Below are 24,453 nucleotides of genomic sequence, written 5' to 3' on the forward strand. Positions count from 1 at the left end.
TTCACTGTTTCTCTGTTCCAGATTTACAGGAACTCTTCACTGTCTCTGTTCCAGATTTCCAGGAACTCTTCACTGTTTCTCTGTTCCAGATTTACAGGAACTCTTCCTGTCGTGTTGCTCTGTGATTCCTCACACACACTTTTCCATCTTTTTGCCCCGAGGCCCTTTAGTACTGTGAACAGCCATCGTCTTAGCTCCCCCGTGATCAGGTGTTTTTTTCATTTTACATCAGATGTATTGAAGTTACCTGAAGAATAGACTTAAACATGTGTGTCTACTTATGTTTCGGGGCGAGGAGCGAGAGAACAAAGATGTCCAGTGTTTTCCAGGAGGAGGAAGAGGAGGTACAGAGGCTGTACCATGTCTGATGTCACGTGTGTGTGTGTGTGTGGGTGTGTGTTTAGAGGTTACCTAATCCTGTAGCAGTGGTCTTTAATAAAAGAGAGAAGCAGGTCACAAACAGACTGGGCCAGAGTGGGTAACATCAGAGAGACTGGGCCAGACTGGATAACATCAGAGAGACTGGGCCAGACTGGGTAACATCAGAGAGACTGGGCCAGACTGGATAACATCAGAGAGACTGGGCCAGACTGGGTAACATCAGAGAGACTGGGCCAGACTGGGTAACATCAGAGAGACTGGGCCAGAGTGGGTAACATCAGAGAGACTGGGCCAGACTGGGTAACATCAGAGAGACTGGGCCAGACTGGGTAACATCAGAGAGACTGGGCCAGACTGGGTAACATCAGAGAGATGACAGACAGACTGGGCCAGACTGGATAACATCAGAGAGACTGGGCCAGACTGGGTAACAGCAGAGAGACTGGGCCAGAGTGGGTAACATCAGAGAGATGACAGACAGACTGGGTCAGAGTGGGTAACATCAGAGAGATGACAGACAGACTGGGCCAGACTGGGTAACATCAGAGAGACTGGGCCAGAGTGGGTAACATCAGAGAGACTGGGCCAGACTGGGTAACATCAGAGAGACTGGGCCAGAGTGGGTAACATCAGAGAGATGACAGACAGACTGGGTCAGAGTGGGTAACATCAGAGAGATGACAGACAGACTGGGCCAGACTGGATAACATCAGAGAGACTGGGCCAGACTGGGTAACATCAGAGAGACTGGGCCAGACTGGGTAACATCAGAGAGACTGGGCCAGACTGGGTAACATCAGAGAGATGACAGACAGACTGGGCCAGACTGGATAACATCAGAGAGACTGGGCCAGACTGGGTAACATCAGAGAGACTGGGCCAGACTGGGTAACATCAGAGAGACTGGGCCAGACTGGGTAACATCAGAGAGACTGGGCCAGAGTGGGTAACATCAGAGAGACTGGGCCAGACTGGGTAACATCAGAGAGACTGGGCCAGACTGGGTAACATCAGAGAGACTCGGCCAGACTGGATAACATCAGAGAGATGACAGACAGACTGGGCCAGAGTGGGTAACATCAGAGAGATGACAGACAGACTGGGCCAGACTGGATAACATCAGAGAGACTGGGCCAGACTGGGTAACATCAGAGAGACTGGGCCAGACTGGGTAACATCAGAGAGACTGGGCCAGACTGGGTAACATCAGAGAGATGACAGACAGACTGGATAACATCAGAGAGATGACAGACAGACTGGGCCAGACTGGGTAACATCAGAGAGACTGGGCCAGACTGGATAACATCAGAGAGACTGGGCCAGACTGGGTAACATCAGAGAGACTGGGCCAGACTGGGTAACATCAGAGAGAATACAGACAGACTGGGTAACATCAGAGAGAATACAGACAGACTGGGTAACATCAGAGAGACTGGGCCAGACTGGGTAACATCAGAGAGACTGGGCCAGACTGGGTAACATCAGAGAGACTGGGCCAGACTGGGTAACATCAGAGAGACGACAGACAGACTGACTCTCCTAGGAGTATAGAGTAATGTAGGTAAATACTTCAGAATGTGTCACCAATGACATTATTCTGACCTCAACACACTATGGCAGAGAAACAAGAGCAGGATGGATGGAGACCCAGACAGTCACCCCTCCCACCACTACAGGACCAGACAGTCACCCCTCCCACCACTACAGGACCAGACAGTCATACCCCTCCCACCACTACAGGACCAGACAGTCACCCCTCCCACCACTACAGGACCAGACAGTCATACCCCTCCCACCACTACAGGACCAGACAGTCACCCCTCCCACCACTAAAGGTCCAGACAGTCATACCCCTCCCACCACTAAAGGACCAGACAGTCACCCCTCCCACCACTAGAGGTCCAGACAGTCACCCCTCCCACCACTACAGGACCAGACAGTCACCCCTCCCACCACTAAAGGTCCAGACAGCCACCCCTCCCACCACTAAAGGACCAGACAGTCATACCCCTCCCACCACTACAGGTCCAGACAGCCACCCCTCCCACCACTAAAGGACCAGACAGTCATACCCCTCCCACCACTACAGGTCCAGACAGTCATACCTCTCCCACCACTAAAGGTTGAGACAGTCACCCCTCCCACCACTTAAGGTCCAGACAGTCATACCCCTCCCACCACTTAAGGTCCAGACAGTCATACCCCTCCCACCACTAAAGGTCCAGACAGTCACCCCTCCCACCACTAAAGGTCCAGACAGTCACCCCTCCCACCACTAAAGGTTGAGACAGTCATACCCCTCCCACCACTAAAGGACCAGACAGTCAGGCCGGTTGAACGTACTGCCAAATTCTCTAAACGACGGCGGACGCAGCTTATGGTAGAGAAATTAACATTCAATTATCTGGCAAGAGCTCTGGTGGACATTCCTGCAGTCAGCGTGCCAATTGCACACTCCCTCAAAACTTGAGACATCTGTGGCATTGTGTTGTTTGACAAAACTGCACATTTTAGAGTGGCCTTTTATTGTCCCCAGCACAAGGTGCACCTGTGTAATGATCATGCTGTTTAATCAGCTCCTTGATATGCCACACCTGTCAAGTGGATGGATTATCTTGAGAAAGGAGAAATGCTCACTAACAGGGATGGAAACACAGTTGTTCACAACATTTGAGAGAAATAGTTTTTTGTGTCTGGAACATTTCTGGGATCTTTTATTTCAACACTTTACATGTTGTGTTTATATTTTAATTCAGTGCACATGAACAATCACCCTCAATTCAACCATTCGATTAAGTCAGTAGCATGACATGTCAGTTTTGGGGGATATATGAAGACAAATAGCTGGAAGAGTCAGAGAGAAGCATGGTGAATGTGTGTGTGTTTGTGTGTGTGTTTGTGTTTAGTGTGACCTGATTAAAGACAGCTGCTTGTTTGGGGCCCAGGGAGGGAGGTGTGCCTCTCAGAAGCCGTTTACAGTTAAAACCTGCCTCCTCCACCTCTCCTCTCCATCTCTCCTCCACCTCTCCTCTCCATCTCTCCTCCACCTCTCCTCTCCATCTCTCCTCCACCTCTCCTCTCCATCTCTCCTCCACCTCTCCTCTCCTTCTCCACCTCTCCTCTCCTTCTCCACCCCTCCTCTCCTCCACCATTCCTCTCCTCCTCCACCTCTCCTCAACCTCTCCTCTCCTCCTCCACCTATCCTCTCCTTCTCTACCTCTCCTCCTCCACCTCTCCTCTCCTCCTCCACCTCTCCTCTCCTCCTCCACCTCTCCTCTCCTCCTCCACCTCTCCTCTACCTGTCCTCCAACTCTCCTCTCTTCCTCCACCTCTCCTCTACCTCTCCTCTCCTCCACTTTTCCTCCTCCACCTTTCCTCCTCCACCTCTCCTCCACCTCTCCTCTCCTCCTCCACATATCCTCTCCTCCTCCACCTCTCCTCTACCTGTCCTCCACCTCTCCTCTCCTCCTCCACTTTTCCTCCTCCACCTTTCCTCCACATGTCCTCCACCTCTCCTCCACCTCTCCTCTCCTCCTCCACTCCACCTCTCCTCTCCTCCATCACCTCTCCTCCACTTTTCCTCCTCCACCTTTCCTCCACCTGTCCTCCACCTCTCCTCTCCTCTCCTCCTCTCCTCCTCCACCTCTCCTCTACCTCTCCTCCTCCACCTCTCCTCTCCTCCTCCACCTCTCCTCCACCTCTCCTCTCCTCATCACCTCTCCTCCACTTTTCCTCCTCCACCTTTCCTCCACCTGTCCTCCACCTCTCCTCTCCTCCTCCAACTCTCCTCCTCTCCTCTTCCACCTCTGCTCCTCGACCTCTCCTCCTCCACCTATCCTCCACCTCTCCTCCTCCACCTCTCCCCCTCCTCTCCCTCTGAGTCTCAGGACTATAGATACCATACTGGAATTACCTAGAGATACTGGTAATTCTCTTCATCTCTGCTATGTTTGTCCCTTTTCCTCTCCTCCTCTGCCACCCTACTCTAATCTTGTTCTCTTCTCACCTCCTTTCTTTACTCTCTCATCCTTCTCTCCTTCCCACTCCACCTCTCCATCTTACCCTTTCTCTTTTTCTCTGCTTGCTGCTCTTTCCTCCCTTCACCACTCTTTCCTCCCTTCACCACTCTCCTCCCATCTTTCCTCCCTTCACCACTCTCCTCCCATCTTTCCTCCCTTCACCACTCTCCTCCCATCTTTCCTCCCTTCACCACTCTCCTCCCATCCTTTCCTCCCTTCACCTCTCTCCTCCCATCCTTTCCTCCCTTCACCACTCTCCTCCCTTCACCACTCTCCTCCCATCTTTCCTCCCTTCACCACCCTCCTCCCATCTTTCCTCCCTTCACCACTCTCCTCCCATCCTTTCCTCCCTTCACCACTCTCCTCCCATCTTTCCTCCCTTCACCACTCTCATCCCATAATTTATCCTTCTCCTTCCTCCACATCTCTCCCTTTCTGTCTCTCTCCATCACTCTCCCTCCCCCTCTCTCTCCTCCTCTCTGCTGGGTAATATGCAGTGTGTTTTACGTCTAACCCTGACACCCAGCAGAGAGGGAGAGAGAGGGGGAGGGAGGGAGAGAGAGAGGGAGAAGGAGAAAGAGAGGGAGAGGGACGGGCTATGCTCGCACACCTAAACGCATGCAGATGTGCCTCAGATTCCTGTTGAGTTCAGCATAGTTTCTTTCTTGTCAAAGGTACATGGAGTTCTTTTTCATTTTTCTGTGTTATGGGAAAATATGTTTTCCTGCACCTTATTTGTGGAAAAATCTTCAAACTGTTTTGGTGCCTTTAGGGCCGTTCAGAGAGCTGATAGAGGACCTTATTACTGATGAATGTGTTTGTGATTCTTCCTGCTTGCATTTTCTATGTATAATTTGCAGTGTGTATTTCTGTAATGTTGGTAATTCAGGACTCATCTGTAAAACAGACCTTGGTCTCAGTATGACCTCAGTATGACCTCAGTATGACTCCCTGAAAAAAATAAAGGTTAAATAAAAAATAATTTCAAAAAATGATTATTTATGCTGATGCTTGTGGCATCATACTCTCAGACCCCCCGTTTGGGTTCCATCTGAGACCAGACCATGTGACTCAGTGGGGAGATTCAGGTAGAGACCAGACCAGACCATGTGACTCAGTGGGGAGATTCAGGTAGAGACCAGGCCAGACCATGTGACTCAGTGGAGAGATTCAGGTAGAGACCAGGCCAGACCATGTGACTCAGTGGGGAGATTCAGGTAGAGACCAGACCATGTGAGTCAGTGGGGAGATTCAGGTAGAGACCAGACCAGACCATGTGACTCAGTGGGGAGATTCAGGAAGAGACCAGGCCAGACCATGTGACTCAGTGGGGAGATTCAGGTAGAGACCAGACCATGTGAGTCAGTGGGGAGATTCAGGAAGAGACCAGGCCAGACCATGTGACTCAGTGGGGAGATTCAGGTAGAGACCAGACCAGACCATGTGAGTCAGTGGGGAGATTCAGGTAGAGACCAGACCATGTGACTCAGTGGGGAGATTCAGGTAGAGACCAGACCAGACCATGTGACTCAGTGGGGAGATTCAGGTAGAGACCAGACCAGACCATGTGACTCAGTGGGGAGATTCAGGTAGAGACCAGACCAGACCATGTGACTCAGTGGGGAGATTCAGGTAGAGACCAGACCAGACCATGTGACTCAGTGGGGAGATTCAGGTAGAGACCAGGCCAGACCATGTGACTCAGTGGGGAGATTCAGGTAGAGACCAGGCCAGACCAAAGTTTCTTCCTTCGTATTTGGCAGTTTAAAAAAAAAGATGACATGACTTTTCATCAAGTTATCTTCTCAATTAACGATTTAGATCAACTTCAATGCTTCTGCAGAAAAAAACAAAAAACCCAATCACAATCAAACCATTCCATGTTCCCAGCCCCGCCTCTCAATGCCCAAGTAGAATCAGAACAAATATGACGTCTTAAATGGCACCCTATTCCCTTTATAGTGCACTATACTTTTAACCAAAGCCCTATAGGGTTCCGTTTGGGATTCGGCCTCTCTCCTGGAACAGGTCAAGATGACAGAGCACAATGTCTGTTTTGATAGATGCACAAGTGACTTTTGTGGGAGTTGGAGGCAGCTTGAAAGCTTGGCAGGTGTGGCTCTTTCTCTGTCCGCCCCAGACAGTAAAGCATTATAAGCATGCAAATGTTATAAGTGTTTGTCTCTCTCTCTCTCTTTCTTTCTCTCTCTCCTCTCTCTCTCTCCTCACTCTCTTTCTCCTCCCTATCTCTACCCCTCTCTCCTCCCTTTCTCTCTCTCTACCCCTCTGTCCTGCCTCTCTTCCCTTCCTAGGAGTTTCCACATAGTGAGCTGAAGGGGAGACAGCTCTTAGACCATCACTGTCCCCTAGAGGGTAAGTAGAAGAATACATGTTTCATACTGGTAAGATATGAGTAAATGCTTTCATCTGCAGAGCACAGATCTGGGCCCGTCATCCACAAAAGTGTCTCAGAGTAGTAGCGCTGATCTAGGATCTGTCCATATAATATCATTCATTATGATCTAAAAGGCTAAACTGATCCTAGATCAGCTCTCACAATCACTGATGCTGCACAGTTAACTACATGACTTGTATGTATAGCAGAATAACAATCTTTGAGTCCACATTCTATATGAGCCCATAATAACAAACGTATTTCCTAACGTATTTCCTTTTCCAAGTGGATGTTGTAAAGTCTTCAATAGAGTCTCATGTCTGTTACGTCTCTGTGTTGTTGGCTTTAGGACCCCAGGAAGACTAGCTGTCGTCATGTCTGTTACGTCTCTGTGTTGTTGGGTTTAGGACCCCAGGAAGACTAGCTGTCGTCATGTCTGTTACGTCTCTGTGTTGTTGGGTTTAGGACCCCAGGAAGACTAGCTGTCGTCATGTCTGTTACGTCTCTGTGTTGTTGGGTTTAGGACCCCAGGAAGACTAGCTGTCGTCATGTCTGTTACGTCTCTGTGTTGTTGGGTTTAGGACCTCAGGAAGACTAGCTGTTGTCATGTCTGTTACGTCTCTGTGTTGTTGGGTTTAGGACCCCAGGAAGACTAGCTGTCGTCATGTCTGTTACGTCTCTGTGTTGTTGGGTTTAGGACCCCAGGAAGACTAGCTGTCATCATGTCTGTTACGTCTCTGTGTTGTTGGGTTTAGGACCCCAGGAAGACTAGCTGTTGTCATGTCTGTTACGTCTCTGTGTTGTTGGGTTTAGGACCCCAGGAAGACTAGCTGTTGTCATGTCTGTTACGTCTCTGTGTTGTTGGGTTTAGGACCCCAGGAAGACTAGCTGTCATCATGTCTGTTACGTCTCTGTGTTGTTGGGTTTAGGACCCCAGGAAGACTAGCTGTCATCATGTCTGTTACGTCTCTGTGTTGTTGGGTTTAGGACCCCAGGAAGACTAGCTGTCGTCATGTCTGTTACGTCTCTGTGTTGTTGGGTTTAGGACCCCAGGAAGACTAGCTGTCGTCATGTCTGTTACGTCTCTGTGTTGTTGTGTTTAGGACCCCAGGAAGACTAGCTGTCGTCATGTCTGTTACGTCTCTGTCTTGTTGGGTTTAGGACCCCAGGAAGACTAGCTGTTGTCATGGCGTCAGCTAATGGGGATCTGAATAAAGATGATGTGTGTTGTTGTGCCAGTGGTTCTCCCCCCAGAGAAGGCTGCTGAGGGCTGTGACAGTTACCTGCAGTACCCCCACACAGACCCAGGGCCAGACAGGCAGCTACTGAGAGGAGGGGACGCAGCCAAAGCCTCTGGGAAGAAACGCATCAGCCTGGATGTAAGTTAGACACCAGTCTTTTTTACATCTTCTTCTGGATCTTATATGTTGAATGTAGTGTACATGACATGTTATGGATCTTATATGTTGAATGTAGTGTACATTACATTCTATGGATCTTATATGTTGAATGTAGTGTACACTACATGCTATGGATCTTATATGTTGAATGTAGTGTACACTACATGCTATGGATCTTATATGTTGAATGTAGTGTACACTACATGCTATGGATCTTATATGTTGAATGTAGTGTACACTACATGTTATGGATCTTATATGTTGAATGTAGTGTACACTACATGTTATGGATCTTATATGTTGAATGTAGTGTACATTACATGCTATGGATCTTATATGCTAGATGTAGTGTACACTACATTCTGTCTCTTTCTGTCAGCTAGCTCCCTCTCTATGCCTGCAGCACAGCCTCTCTGCCCGCCTGTCTCTCCGGACGTTTATTTATCCAGTTCCAGTCCTGTTACCAGATACCTCTGAATCAAAGTTACTTCCAGAAAAGCTGTAACTGAGAATTGTGGTTAACGTCTTTTTCCTGGACCAGGAAGAAAGACATGATGCTATATTGTGGTGGTAGGGCATTCCTCCTCCCCCTTTCCCCTTCCCTCTCTTTCTCCTTTTCTCCCTCTCTTCTCCAACTGCAGGTCGTCACGGCAGTTAAAGGGCTTTTGCTGAATGTGATTATTTTACTGGTTTATATTCCTGCTTTGAAAAGCAGCCAGCAGGGGAGGGTGAGTGACTGTGGAAAAGCTGCCAGCAGGGGAGGGTGAGTGACTGTGGAAAAGCAGCCAGCAGGGGAGGGTGAGTGACTGTGGAAAAGCAGCCTGCAGGGGAGGGTGAGTGACTGTGGAAAAGCAGCCAGCAGGGGAGGGTGAGTGACTGTGGAAAAGCAGCCAGCAGGGGAGGGTGAGTGACTGTGGAAAAGCAGCCAGCAGGGGAGGGTGAGTGACTGTGGAAAAGCAGCCAGCAGGGGAGGGTGAGTGAGTGACTGTGGAAAAGCAGCCAGCAGGGGAGGGTGAGTGAGTGACTGTGGAAAAGCAGCCAGCAGGGGAGGGTGAGTGAGTGACTGTGGAAAAGCAGCCAGCAGGGGAGGGTGAGTGAGTGACTGTGGAAAAGCAGCCAGCAGGGGAGGGTGAGTGAGTGACTGTGGAAAAGCAGCCAGCAGGGGAGGGTGAGTGACTGTGTAAAAGCAGCCAGCAGGCGAGGGTGAGTGACTGTTGAAAAGCAGTCAGTAGTGGAGAGTGAGTGATTGTTGAAAAGCAGCCAGCAGGGGAGGGTGAGTGACTGTTGAAAAGCAGCCAGCAGGGGATAGTGAGTGACTGTTGAAAAGCAGCCAGCAGGGGAAGTGACTGTGGAAAAGCAGTCAGTAGTGGAGAGTGAGTGACTGTGGAAAGCGGCCAGCAGGGTATAGTGAGTGACTGTGGAAAAGCAGTCAGTAGTGGAGAGTGAGTGACTGTGGAAAAGCAGTCAGCTGAGTGACTGTTGAAAAGCAGCCAGCAGGGGAGGGTGAGTGACTGTGGAAAAGCTGCCAGCTGAGTGACTGTTGAAAAGCAGCCAGCAGGGGAGGGTGAGTGACTGTTGAAAAGCAGCCAGCAGGGGAGGGTGAGTGACTGTTGAAAAGCAGCCAGCAGGGGAGGGTGAGTGACTGTGGAAAGCGGCCAGCAGGGGAGGGTGAGTGACTGTTGAAAAGCAGCCAGCAGGGGATAGTGAGTGACTGTGGAAAAGCAGTCAGTAGTGGAGAGTGAGTGACTGTGGAAAAGCAGTCAGTAGTGGAGAGTGAGTGACTGTGGAAAAGCAGCCAGCAGGGGAGAGTGAGTGACTGTGGAAAAGCTTCCAGCAGGGGAGAGTGAGTGACTGTGGAAAAGCTGCCAGCAGGGGATAGTGAGTGACTGTGGAAAAGCAGTCAGTAGTGGAGAGTGAGTGACTGTGGAAAAGCAGTCAGTAGTGGAGAGTGAGTGACTGTGGAAAAGCAGTCAGTAGTGGAGAGTGTGACTGTGGAGAGAATAAATGATGCAGTAGGAAAGGTTTGACTCTGCTGCCCTCTGCTGGTTGTCAAAGTCACTGTGTTTGTGTTCCTAGGCAAAGAGGATCACCTAGGATTCGTCCCAAATGGCACCTTATTCCCTACATAGTGCACACATTTTGACCAGGGCCCACAGGGGTGTATTTTTGTTATTAAGTAAGTAAGCCTTGTCCCAGCCAGAACGGCCTTATAGCGTGAGGCGGTCTGATGTACAAATACACTTCCTGGACAGGATGCTGTCTTTGTCATTAACAAGGAGTATTCCTTGTGTCTCCATGCCGACAGGACCTAGAGTGTGACGTATCAGTGGAGGAAGATAATCGTCAGGAATGGATCTTCACCCTCTATGACTTTGACAACAGTGGCAAAGTTACTAAAGAGGTAAGGCTTCTTTTAATTTATTCAACCTTTATTTTACCAGGTCAGTTGACTGAGAACACGTTCTCATTTACAGCAACCACCTGGGGAATAGTTACGGGGGGGATGAATGAGCCAATTGGAAGCTGGGGATGATTAGGCCGTGATGGTAGGAGGGCCAGATTGGGAATTTAGCCAGGACACCGGGGTTAACACCATATGTCTATATCTGCATCCCAAATAGCACCCTCCTCCCGACATAGTGCACTACTTTTGACTACAGCCCTATAGATCCTGGTCAAAGTTAGTGCCCTATATAAGGAACAGTGGAACCTTTATCTTTGTCCTTACTGAGAAGGTTATAATGTGTTATAACATGTGTAATAATAAGCTGTGTTTGTCCTCTCCTCAGGACATGTCCAGTCTGATGCACACCATCTATGATGTGGTGGACGCCTCGGTCAATCACTCGTCCTGCCACAGTAAGAGGAAGACCCTACGGGTCAAACTGACCGTCACACCAGAGCCCGGTGCTCGCAGGAGAGACCCCATCTCCACTGGACCAGGTAAGAGACATGGAGGGATATATATCTATTGAGAGAGAACCTGACATCCTCAGCAAACAGGGGGACAAACACCTGCCTGGAGGTGACAGCATTCCCTCCCCCATGTGCCCCCCTAGGCACAACTACAACAACATAACCAACAGAAACGTGTCACAACTCCTGCAGCTCTGTCGCACGCTGGGTATGTATATAATCAATGGTAGGAGGGAACTTCCACAAAGCTGTGACCAATCTGAGAGACAAGGCAAGAAGGGCCTTCTATGCCATCAAAAGGAACATAACATTTGACATACCAATTAGGATCTGGCTAAAAATACTTGAATCAGTTATAGAACCCATTGCCCTTTATGGTTGTGAGGTCTGGGGTCCGCTCACCAACCAAGAATTCACTAAATAGGACAAACACCAAATTGAGACTCTGCATGCAGAAGTCTGCTAAAATATCCTCCATGTACAACGTAAAACACCAAATAATGCATGCAGAGCAGAATTAGGCCAATACCCGCTAATTATCAAAATCCAGAAAAGAGCCATTAAATTCTACAACCACCTAAAAGGAAGCGATTCCCAAACCTTCCATAACAAAGCCATCACCTACAGAGAGATGAACCTGGAGAAGAGTCCCCTAAGCAAGCTGGTCCTGGGGCTCTGTTCACGAACACAAACAGACCCCACAGAGCCCCAGGACAGCAACACAATTAGACCCAACAAGATGATGAGAAAACAAAAAGATTATTACTTGACACATTGGAAAGAATTAACAAAAGATCTGAGCAAACTAGAATGCTATTTGGCCCTAAACAGAGAGTACACTGTGGCAGAATACCTGACCCCTGTGACTGACCTAAACTTAAGGAAAGCTTTGACTATGTACAAGGCAGACCTGGCTCTCAAGAGAAGACAGGCTATGTGCACACTGCCCACAAAATGAGGTGGAAACTGAGTTGCACTTCCTAAACTCCTGCCACATGTATGACCATATTAGAGACACATATTTCCCTCAGATTACACAGATCCACAAAGAATTCGAAAACAAACCCAATTTTGATAAACTCCCATATCTACTAGGTGAAATACCACAGTGTACCATCACAGCAGCAAGATGTGTGACCTGTTGCCACAAGAAAAGGGCAACCAGTGTAGAACAAACAACCCATATTTATTTATTTTTATTTTCCCTTTTGTACTTTATCTATTTGTACATAATATGACATTTGAAATGTCTTTATTCTTTTGGAACTTCTGTGAGTGTAATGTTTACTGTTAATTTTTATTGTTTATTTCACTTTTTTTATTATCTTCTTCACTTGCTTTGGCAAGTTAACATATGTTTCCCATGCCAATGAAACCTTTAAAAAGAACTGATAGAGAGAGAGAGAGAGAGAGATGAAGATCTATGTGAACTCTATCGTGGCTGTATTCTCTCTCTATGTGAACTTTATCATGGCTGTATTCTCTCTCTATGTGAACTCTATCATGGCTGTATTCTCTCTCTATGTGAACTCTATCGTGGCTGTATTCTCTCTCTATGTGAACTCTATCATGGCTGTATTCTCTCTCTATGTGAACTCTATCGTGGCTGTATTCTCTCTCTATGGGATGTAGCTAGTTGTTTGTACAGGGCTGTTTTTGTTTATGTTGTAGTTGTTTATGTAGTTTATGTTTATATGTTGTTGTCTCTCATCAGACCGGGAGTCAGGACGCCTTCACCAGGAGGAGGGACGATCAGCAGACAGACGGCTTTCTTCTCACATCAGGTCAACACACACACACACACACACACACACACACACACACACACACACACACACACACACACACACACACACACACACACACACACACACACACACACACACACACACACACACACACACACACACACACACACACACACACACACACACACACACACACACACACACCCTAACAGACGTCTGTCCTCCTACACCAGGCCAGCCCACCCAGGTCAGAGCAGTGAGGGACAGCATTACTGTGTGGATGAGAACACTGAGAGGAGGAACCACTATCTGGACCTAGCTGGTATAGAGAACTACACCTCCAGGTTTGAAGGTTGGTACCACTCAGCTTATCTCTCTGCCTGGACTAACAATTACAACGTGTTGGAGCCAGATAGACAATTAAACCTCAAGAGAATAAAGTGGCCTTGTAGTGAACTTGTCTATTATTCAACATACACTGCCTTCAGAGAGGATTCACACCCCTTGACTTTTTCCACATTTTGTTGAGTTGGATTAAAATAGATTTAATTGTCATTTTTTTTGTCAATGATTTACAGAAAATACTCTGTAATGTCAAAGTGTAAGAAAAATTAGAACATTTGTATTAAAAAAAAATTTTGAACAGGATTTTTTTTTTACAAATATATCTTGATTAGATAGGTATTCAACCCCCTGAGCTATGAGTCTTTCTGGGTGAGTCTTTCTGGGTAAGTCTTTCTGGGTAAGTCTTTCTGGGTAGATTTCTACACCTGGATTGAGCAACATGTGTCCATTCTTCTTTTCAGAATTCTCTAAGCTCTGTCAAATTAGTTCTTGATCATTTCCAGACAACCGTTTTCAGGTCTTGCCATAGATTTTCAAGCAGTCCAAACTGATTTTCAAACAGTCCAAGTCCAAACTGTAACTGTACCACTAAGGAACATTCACTGTCTTCTTGGTAAGCAATTCCAGTGTAGATTTGACCTTATGTTTTCGGTTATTGTCCTGCTGAAAGGTGAATTCATCTCCCAGTGTCTGGTGGAAAGTAGACTGAACCAGGTTTTTCTCTAGGATTTTGCCTGTGCTTAGCTCCACTAAGTTTTCTTTTTTATCCTGAAAAACTCCCCAGTCCTTAACGATTACAATCATACCCATAACATGATGCTGCCGCCACTATTCCTGAAAATATGGAAAGTGATACTCAGTAATGTTGCATTGGACTTTCCCCAAACATAACACTTTGTATTCAGAACAAAAAGTTATTTGCTTTTTCAAATTTTTTCACAGTTTTACTTTAGTGCCTTGTTGCAAACAAAATGCATGTTCTGGAATATTTTTATACTCTACAGGCTTCCTTCTTTTCACTCTGTCATTTAGGTTAGTATTGTGGAGTAACTACAATGTTGTTGATCCATCCTCAGTTATCTCCTATCACAGCCATTAAACTCTGTAACTGTTTTAAAATCAGAATTGGCCTCATGGTGAAATCCCTGAGCGGTTTCCTTCCTCTCCGGCAACTGAGTTAGGAAGGACACCTGTATTTTTATAGTGACTGGGTGTATTGATACATCATCCAAAGTGTAATTAATAACTTCACCATGCTCAAAGGAATATTCAATGTCATCTTTTTTTATTTTGACCCATCTACCAATAGGTACAAAAGCTCCCTGGTCTTTGTGGTTGAAGCTGTGTTTGAAATTCACTGCTTGACTGAGGGACCTAACAGATAGTTGTACAGTATGTGTGGGGTACAGAGATGAGGTCGTCATTAAAACATCATGTTAAACGCTATTATTGCACACAGAGTGAGTCCATAGAACTTATTATGGAACTCTCTCTCTCTCTCTCTTTTACTCTCTCTATTCTCTCTCTCTCTCCCTCCTCCAGGATCCACCCCTCCTCCGCCCCCCCAGGAGACCCATGTGCGGACCTCCCAGTCCCAGAACCGCTCCCGTTCCCAGGAGCCCGAGGCCCACGCAGCCCACGCCCACCAGCGCCGCTCGCAGGTCATCAGTGAGAACTACAGCCCTCTAGAAGCCCGGGGTCGGGGCGCGTCACACTTCCTCAAGTCCCCCAAAGGAACATCTAAAGGAGCCGGCGTTGGAGGGACCAATGGGGGAATTGAAAGGGGCAAGTCCAGTAAATACCACACTGGGGGGCATTACCCTCCTCAGCCTCCTCCTCTCCAGACCCTGCTGCATACAGGGAACTCCTCATCTGGGGGTCACGGAGGTCAGGATGTGTACCACCTCCCCTTCTCCAGCCACCACCAGCACCCTCTGCAGCACAGCCACAGCAAACGGCTCCGGGCCAAAGCCAGGGAGGGTCAGGGCCTGTCCCCGTCCAAAACGCCCCTGTCACCTCACTCCAATCCCCAGCATCAGTATCAGCAGCAGCATCAGCATCAGCATCAGCATCAGCAGCAGGCTCCCCCGCCTCCCCCTTGTCTTGAGAGGGAGAAGGAGAGGGAGCAGGGGTCTGGGTCCTTTGTGTTGCCTCTGGTGCAGCGTCACGAGCACCGCCACCACCACGAACACCACCATCACCACCACTACCACCACCACCACCAGACATGACCCAATAGGACCCCAGTCACAGTAACAGTCAGAGACTGAGAGACCTTTAAAGGACCGACTGACCACACCCGTCTGTCTGAAGAAGGACTCAACCTCCTCACCCAATGGGAATGTCTCCGCTTCTGTCCTGAGGCTGCCCAATCTGAGATGGCACCCTATTCCCTATATAGTGCACTACTTTTGACCAGAGCCCTATTGGTTAGCCCTAACTCTAACCCTGTAGACGTTTGCCAAATGTAGTGCATATATATAACAAGGTGCTATTCACGCACCCCAGGATCTGAACCCTCCTCCATTTTGTGCCAGACAGGCTGCCAGAGCCAGACAGTTTCCCTGAGATATCCTGGGATCAGACACACTGATGGAAACTGGAGTGTGGCTGACTTGAATGCTGTGGGTATTCCATTGTAAAGGGTTGCTGAAGACACGGTGGTGCAGTTTTGTAAGACGTTTTCTATGGCACAGTTCTGAATCTGAATCAAATGAGTTTAAACGTCCTGCTGGACTAAGCTACTCCTCTCTACACATGGACCAAGCTACTCTACACATGGACCAAGCTACTCTACACATGGACCAAGCTACTCTACACATGGACCAAGCTACTCTACACATGGACCTTCACAAAGGGAGACCAGATACAGTACAGCTCTATGTGGACAGAGGTCAGAGGTCATCAAAAGTGACATCATTTCCTCCTTGGTGTTAACCCATAGATTTGCTTGTTCCCAGAAACTAAGTACTGTCTCCTTCGTCCCAAATGGTACACTATTCCATTTTATAGTGCACTACCTTTGACCAGGGCTCATAGGTCTCTAGTCTAAAGTAGTGCACTATTTAGGGAACAGCGTGACATTTGGGACACTGCCTCTCCGTCAGAGTGGGTTGTGTGTCTTGTGTGTACGAGAGCTTTCCTCCCAACGGTGTATCTCAGGTGTCAGGTGCTGCTCCTTAGCTGTTCTCTCTACTACTTCCTCATTGGAACCGGAACCCTGCTGTTGGGCTTCCAGAACCAGAGGAACAATATCAAATCACCACTGCCAGTTTTAATGCAAAAAATACCTAGCTATAATAAGCATTCACTTCTATATATGTATACACATTTTACTGTATAATTATACTGTATTTATATGCATGTTATTTCATCATGAATTATAATAATGCATATATGTCTTTGTCGTTGATGTATTTTAATAAACATGATATATACTGTATATTCATATTGTTACGTTTCCTTGCCCTGTTATGTCCAAGAAGGCTTAATGGTTGTTTGTACCATGCGTCAAAGGATGGGGCTCTACTGCCGCAGTGTGGTCAGAGATAGCAGAATACAATGTCCAGGGAAATGACAAGGCCACTAGAGGACACCTGTTGCTGCCAGGAGGGATAGTGCATTCTGGAACTGTCTGCATTGTGATTGTTTGTCAATGAAAAACGTGTTACAAACCGAATGTATAATCTATATATCCGATGCGTACAACGGCAGATAGCAAAACTAGTGGCACTATTTTATTTAGGAGGGATTGATATGAGGAATCTGGGATTTTTTTATATACATTTTTAGATTGTTTAAATTAATTATATATAGCCATTGGTTCTTGAAAAATATAACTTATAAATGCACCATACAATTTATACATGTCTCATGTCTTACCCCAGAACCCAAAATATAATTTAAGGCAAGGCCTGCCGCCTGTATTTCCCTTGTCAATATTGGCACCCCATTTGGAATTCCCTCTCCTTTGTAGGCGTATTGTCTCTCTGTCTTTTTAAATGATTCAGAGATTAGATTAGTGCATAGATGAACGGTCTATAGTAAGCTAATGTTGTGTTTCATACCACGACATATACGACATTGTAATTACCGAGTAGCGCAACTCCCGGTGCGCTACACTCTTTCAGCTCTGACCATCAAGGATTTGTGCGGGAGCCAAATAAGAATCCGGGCTGTGACAAACAATGGTAGCAATGAAAGGCGAGGGGAGGGTTGGCTAAATGCAAATATCCACTTTGTGCTGTTGAGAGAACCTCCTCCAACACTGACAACTGGCAATTTCCACCCTAAGAATCCTACGCTGTAGGCTGAGAATAATGCACCTCAAATTCTGCACGTCCCTTCTTTACAGCGAAGTTACAACGTATTTTTAACTACGATTTAATTCACAACTTTGAAACGTATTCGGTTCATTCCATCGAGCAAGAGTTGGACAACGGTCAGTGAAGATGGACATTTGGTGACCTCGGGTGTGTCGCGGGAGGGCCAGGAACCTGTGCACCTGTGAGAACTAAACCAAAAAGGTAAGCTACGCGTCGATCCGCTTGACATTCAAACAGGTACATTTGATTTATCTAAAAAAAATAAACGTTATTTTTAATTTGTGTTCAAAGTGCAGTTGTCAAACTTTCCAGTTTAACAACACCGATTTAAATCACCCCAAAGCCCTGTTTGTTGGCGGCTATATGGGCAATATAGCTCTGCATTGCTCTACACGTGTTGTTCTGCGTTGCATGCTCACACATCGCCTATCCACGGGCTACGTACACATTCCCAAACATCTCATTTCAGACTCCTGATGTTTTTCTCCACAGTAAAACAATAATAGTGTTTGAGACAAGAGGCAGAAACACAGTGCAGCTTCGTTACGAGACGCTAAGCCTTTCTGAACGTGATTATCCTGAGCCCGTCGATACGCTGGCTTTCATTCAAGACATGCATGAGAAAGGCTTTGCGACACAATGGATCAGTGGGAGCTTGTCTGCTATTATAGACGCACTGGGAAAGAGAGGAGGACTCTAGACGCACTGGGAAAGAGAGGAGGAATCTTTCGTGAATATTGATATTGTCATGAGAGAGAGAGAGAGAGAGAGAGGGAGAGAGGGAGAGGAAGAGAATGACTGACTTGGATGGAGTACATTATAGATCAGTGGATGCTGCGGTCAGGAAGTCGAGTAATTCAGCGATTTAAAAAAACATTTTGTGGAAAATGCCTCATACCTGACAATTATAAATAATACATTCATGTTGTAAATTAGTCCACAAACTCGTCAAGTTACAATTCATTTAAAGTGCATTTCACAACATACTTTACAATTTTCTCCAAATAATTTGCTAGTAATCTGCAAACAGAAATTGTCTTTGGGGTTGAATGCTACTGTTGAAATGAACTCTATCCCTGTAGGAAGACATCAAAGCAGACTCGACATGAGGGCTTTCTTGACAACAATTGCCCCATTCTACTACCCTACTACCCTACCCCTGGCCTGGCCTGGCCACCCCCACACTCCCCATCCCCTGTTTCCACTTGATTAAGCCCCAAGCTCCTGAGTCCAATCTGGAGGGAAAATGCTTCACTAATTCTAATGTCAGTCCCAAATGGCTCCCTGTTTAGTGCACTATGTTTGACCACTACCCATAGGAAGCTGGTCAAAAAACCATATATGGAATAAGGTGCCATTTGGAAACACGTTAAGACTCCTGTTCCCAACAAATGAGGAAGACATTTTGTCTCTCTGCTTTCATTTGAGTCAGACCCTGACAAGCTGTCAAGAGTTGTACTTTTCCCCCCCTCTCTCGTTTACTGACCACCATATTGTTGGGGAAATGGAGTGAGCGAAACAGAACGCAGAGAGGTGAATTGTGAAGCGATGGATGGGGAAGAAGACTCCTGCTGGGTGATTCCCAGTGTCCCAAATGGCACCCTATTCTCTATTTGGCCCTATGGGTTCTAGTCTAAAGTAGTGCACTATATTGGGAATAGTGTGCCATTTGGGATGCAGGCCGAGACCATATCCCCCTCTGACCTATAGGGCCCATAGGATGCCAAATCCACTGTTGTCCTCATCACTCGTCCTCAACTGAATAATTAACTATTTCTTCATGTGATACAATAGTTGTTATTGCTATTGAAGAGAGAATAAAGTAAATGTTTATTTCAGATTATTGTTATTCGTAGGATCTGATAAACTTAATACAACACTTTTGAAGTGTATTGTCCCTTTAACTAATATAATCAGTTGCCATGGCAGGCTGGACTGGTTTATGAGTGACAGGGTGTAGAGCTCTGCTGTCTGATTGACAGGGTTTAGAGCTCTGCTGTCTGATTGACAGGGTTTAGAGCTCTGCTGTCTGATTGACAGGGTTTAGAGCTCTGCTGTCTGATTGACAGGGTGTAGAGCTCTGCTGTCTGATTGACAGGGTGTAGAGCTCTGCTGTCTGATTGACAGGGTGTAGAGCTCTGCTGTCTGATTGACAGGGTGTAGAGCTCTGCTGTCTGATTGACAGGGTTTAGAGCTCTGCTGTCTGATTGACAGGGTTTAGAGCTCTGCTGTCTGATTGACAGGGTTTAGAGCTCTGCTGTCTGATTGACAGGGTTTAGAGCTCTGCTGTCTGATTGACAGGGTTTAGAGCTCTGCTGTCTGATTGACAGGGTTTAGAGCTCTGCTGTCTGATTGACAGGGTTTAGAGCTCTGCTGTCTGATTGGCAGGGTGTAGAGCTCTGCTGTCTGATTGACAGGGTTTAGAGCTCTGCTGTCTGATTGGCAGGGTGTAGAGCTCTGCTGTCTGATTGACAGGGTTTAGAGCTCTGCTGTCTGATTGACAGGGTTTAGAGCTCTGCTGTCTGATCGACAGGGTGTAGAGCTCTGCTGTCTGATTGACAGGGTGTAGAGCTCTGCTGTCTGATTGGCAGGGTGTATAGCTCTGCTGTCTGATTGGCAGGGTTTAGAGCTCTGCTGTCTGATTGACAGGGTGTAGAACAGTGGGTCATGGGGATGGTTGACCCCTGTGGCCAGCCAGTTGGACTGCTCTTGTAACTGCACATCAATACGGAGCATAGCATGTGTGTGTTATCTATCTTGTGTTAGCAACAACTTGCCAACAAGAGGTTTGAAAGAGAGGGTTTTATCTGGTAGTATTTGCCTCTATAAATATGGATACCAAAATTACATTTAGGACAACATATTCACAAGCCTAAAGGTATGGAAGGGAAGTCTGCAGAGTTAGAGACTAGTGTACTATCTGAAGGGTATGGAAGGTAGTCTGCAGAGTTACAGACTAGTGTACTATCTGAAGGGTATGGAAGGGAAGTCTGCAGAGTTAGAGACTAGTGTTCTATCTGAAGGGTATGGAAGGTAGTCTGCAGAGTTAGAGACTAGTGTACTATCTGAAGGGTATGGAAGGTAGTCTGCAGAGTTAGAGACTAGTGTACTATCTGAAGGGTATGGAAGGGAAGTCTGCAGAGTTAGAGACTAGTGTACTATCTGAAGGGTATGGAAGGTAGTCTGCAGAGTTAGAGACTAGTGTACTATCTGAAGGGTATGGAAGGGAAGTCTGCAGAGTTAGAGACTAGTGTACTATCTGAAGGGTATGGAAGGTAGTCTGCAGAGTTAGAGACTAGTGTACTATCTGAAGGGTATGGAAGGTAGTCTGCAGAGTTAGAGACTAGTGTACTATCTGAAGGGTATGGAAGGGAAGTCTGCAGAGTTAGAGACTAGTGTTCTATCTGAAGGGTATGGAAGGTAGTCTGCAGAGTTAGAGACTAGTGTACTATCTGAAGGGTATGGAAGGGAAGTCTGCAGAGTTAGAGACTAGTGTTCTATCTGAAGGGTATGGAAGGGTAGTCTGCAGAGTTAGAGACTAGTGTTCTATCTGAAGGGTATGGAAGGGAAGTCTGCAGAGTTAGAGACTAGTGTACTATCTGAAGGGTATGGAAGGTAGTCTGCAGAGTTAGAGACTAGTGTACTATCTGAAGGGTATGGAAGGGAAGTCTGCAGAGTTAGAGACTAGTGTACTATCTGAAGGGTATGGAAGGTAGTCTGCAGAGTTAGAGACTAGTGTACTATCTGAAGGGTATGGAAGGGAAGTCTGCAGAGTTAGAGACTAGTGTACTATCTGAAGGGTATGGAAGGTAGTCTGCAGAGTTAGAGACTAGTGTACTATCTGAAGGGTATGGAAGGGTAGTCTGCAGAGTTAGAGACTAGTGTACTATCTGAAGGGTATGGAAGGTAGTCTGCAGAGTTAGAGACTAGTGTACTATCTGAAGGGTATGGAAGGGAAGTCTGCAGAGTTAGAGACTAGTGTACTATCTGAAGGGTATGGAAGGGAAGTCTGCAGAGTTAGAGACTAGTGTACTATCTGAAGGGTATGGAAGGTAAGTCTGCAGAGTTAGAGACTAGTGTACTATCTGAAGGGTATGGAAGGGAAGTCTGCAGAGTTAGAGACTAGTGTACTATCTGAAGGGTATGGAAGGTAGTCTGCAGAGTTAGAGACTAGTGTACTATCTGAAGGGTATGGAAGGGAAGTCTGCAGAGTTAGAGACTAGTGTTCTATCTGAAGGGTATGGAAGGTAGTCTGCAGAGTTAGAGACTAGTGTACTATCTGAAGGGTATGGAAGGGAAGTCTGCAGAGTTAGAGACTAGTGTTCTATCTGAAGGGTATGGAAGGGTAGTCTGCAGAGTTAGAGACTAGTGTTCTATCTGAAGGGTATGGAAGGGAAGTCTGCAGAGTTACAGACTAGTGTACTATCTGAAGGGTATGGAAGGTAGTCTGCAGAGTTAGAGACTAGTGTTCTATCTGAAGGGTATGGAAGGGAAGTCTGCAGAGTTAGAGACTAGTGTACTATCTGAAGGGTATGGAAGGGAAGTCTGCAGAGTTAGAGACTAGTGTACTATCTGAAGGGTATGGAAGGTAGTCTGCAGAGTTAGAGACTAGTGTTCTATCTGAAGGGTATGGAAGGGAAGTCTGCAGAGTTAGAGACTAGTGTACTATCTGAAGGGTATGGAAGGGAAGTCTGCAGAGTTAGAGACTAGTGTACTATCTGAAGGGTATGGAAGGTAGTCTGCAGAGTTAGAGACTAGTGTACTATCTGAAGGGTATGGAAGGTAGTCTGCAGAGTTAGAGACTAGTGTACTATCTGAAGGGTATGGAAGGGAAGTCTGCAGAGTTAGAGACTAGTGTACTATCTGAAGGGTATGGAAGGTAGTCTGCAGAGTTAGAGACTAGTGTACTATCTGAAGGGTATGGAAGGGAAGTCTGCAGAGTTAGAGACTAGTGTACTATCTGAAGGGTATGGAAGGTAGTCTGCAGAGTTAGAGACTAGTGTACTATCTGAAGGGTATGGAAGGGTAGTCTGCAGAGTTAGAGACTAGTGTACTATCTGAAGGGTATGGAAGGTAGTCTGCAGAGTTAGAGACTAGTGTACTATCTGAAGGGTATGGAAGGGAAGTCTGCAGAGTTAGAGACTAGTGTACTATCTGAAGGGTATGGAAGGGAAGTCTGCAGAGTTAGAGACTAGTGTACTATCTGAAGGGTATGGAAGGTACATTTACATTTACATTTAAGTCATTTAGCAGACGCTCTTATCCAGAGCGACTTACAAATTGGTGCATTCACCTAATGACATCCAGTGGAACAGCCACTTTACAATAGTGCATCTAAATCTTTTAAGGGGGGGGGGGGGGGCAGAAGGATTGCTTTATCCTAGGTATTCCTTGAAGAGGTGGGGTTTCAGGTGTCTCCGGAAGGTGGTGATTGACTCCGCTGTCCTGGCGTCGTGAGGGAGTTTGTTCCACCATTGGGGTGCCAGAGCAGCGAACAGTTTTGACTGGGCTGAGCGGGAACTGTACTTCCTCAGTGGTAGGGAGGCGAGCAGGCCAGAGGTGGATGAACGCAGAGCCCTTGTTTGGGTGTAGGGCCTGATCAGAGCCTGAAGGTACTGAGGTGCCGTTCCCCTCACAGCTCCGTAGGCAAGCACCATGGTCTTGTAGCGGATGCGAGCTTCAACTGGAAGCCAGTGGAGAGAGCGGAGGAGCGGGGTGACGTGAGAGAACTTGGGAAGGTTGAACACCAGACGGGCTGCGGCGTTCTGGATGAGTTGTAGGGGTTTGATGGCACAGGCAGGGAGCCCAGCCAACAGCGAGTTGCAGTAATCCAGACGGGAGATGACAAGTGCCTGGATTAGGACCTGCGCCGCTTCCTGTGTGAGGCAGGGTCGTACTCTGCGGATGTTGTAGAGCATGAACCTACAGGAACGGGCCACCGCCTTGATGTTAGTTGAGAACGACAGGGTGTTGTCCAGGATCACGCCAAGGTTCTTAGCGCTCTGAGAGGAGGACACAATGGAGTTGTCAACCGTGATGGCGAGATCATGGAACGGGCAGTCCTTCCCCGGGAGGAAGAGCAGCTCCGTCTTGCCGAGGTTCAGCTTGAGGTGGTGATCCGTCATCCACACTGATATGTCTGCCAGACATGCAGAGATGCGATTCGCCACCTGGTCATCAGAAGGGGGAAAGGAGAAGATTAATTGTGTGTCGTCTGCATAGCAGTGATAGGAGAGACCATGTGAGGTTATGACAGAGCCAAGTGACTTGGTGTATAGCGAGAATAGGAGAGGGCCTAGAACAGAGCCCTGGGGGACACCAGTGGTGAGAGCGCGTGGTGAGGAGACAGATTCTCGCCACGCCACCTGGTAGGAGCGACCTGTCAGGTAGGACGCAATCCAAGCGTGGGCCGCGCCGGAGATGCCCAACTCGGAGAGGGTGGAGAGGAGGATCTGATGGTTCACAGTATCGAAGGCAGCCGATAGGTCTAGAAGGATGAGAGCAGAGGAGAGAGAGTTAGCTTTAGCAGTGCGGAGCGCCTCCGTGATACAGAGAAGAGCAGTCTCAGTTGAGTGACTAGTCTTGAAACCTGACTGATTTGGATCAAGAAGGTCATTCTGAGAGAGATAGCAGGAGAGCTGGCCAAGGACGGCACGTTCAAGAGTTTTGGAGAGAAAAGAAAGAAGGGATACTGGTCTGTAGTTGTTGACATCGGAGGGATCGAGTGTAGGTTTTTTCAGAAGGGGTGCAACTCTCGCTGGTAGTCTGCAGAGTTACAGACTAGTGTACTATCTGAAGGGTATGGAAGGGAAGTCTGCAGAGTTAGAGACTAGTGTTCTATCTGAAGGGTATGGAAGGTAGTCTGCAGAGTTAGAGACTAGTGTACTATCTGAAGGGTATGGAAGGTAGTCTGCAGAGTTAGAG

At 47.3% G+C, this 24,453-nt stretch overlaps 1 protein-coding gene across 1 annotated transcript in view; it reads left to right on the forward strand.

Moving 5' to 3' along the window:
* Positions 1-15,568, forward strand: part of nkd2b (NKD inhibitor of WNT signaling pathway 2b) — a 69,475-nt gene extending 53,907 nt beyond the window's left edge. The window contains exons 4-10 of the mRNA XM_071395926.1: positions 6,713-6,773; positions 8,035-8,174; positions 10,501-10,596; positions 10,985-11,138; positions 12,826-12,895; positions 13,093-13,211; positions 14,747-15,568. Coding sequence (XP_071252027.1) covers positions 6,713-6,773; positions 8,035-8,174; positions 10,501-10,596; positions 10,985-11,138; positions 12,826-12,895; positions 13,093-13,211; positions 14,747-15,435 — 1,329 coding nt within the window. The 3' untranslated portion in view covers positions 15,436-15,568. The remainder of the gene's footprint in view (positions 1-6,712; positions 6,774-8,034; positions 8,175-10,500; positions 10,597-10,984; positions 11,139-12,825; positions 12,896-13,092; positions 13,212-14,746) is intronic.
* The last annotated feature ends 8,885 nt before the right edge of the window (positions 15,569-24,453 follow it).

The sequence above is a fragment of the Salvelinus alpinus genome, chromosome 4 (genome assembly GCF_045679555.1).
Source record: "Salvelinus alpinus chromosome 4, SLU_Salpinus.1, whole genome shotgun sequence".
NCBI lineage: Eukaryota > Metazoa > Chordata > Actinopteri > Salmoniformes > Salmonidae > Salvelinus > Salvelinus alpinus.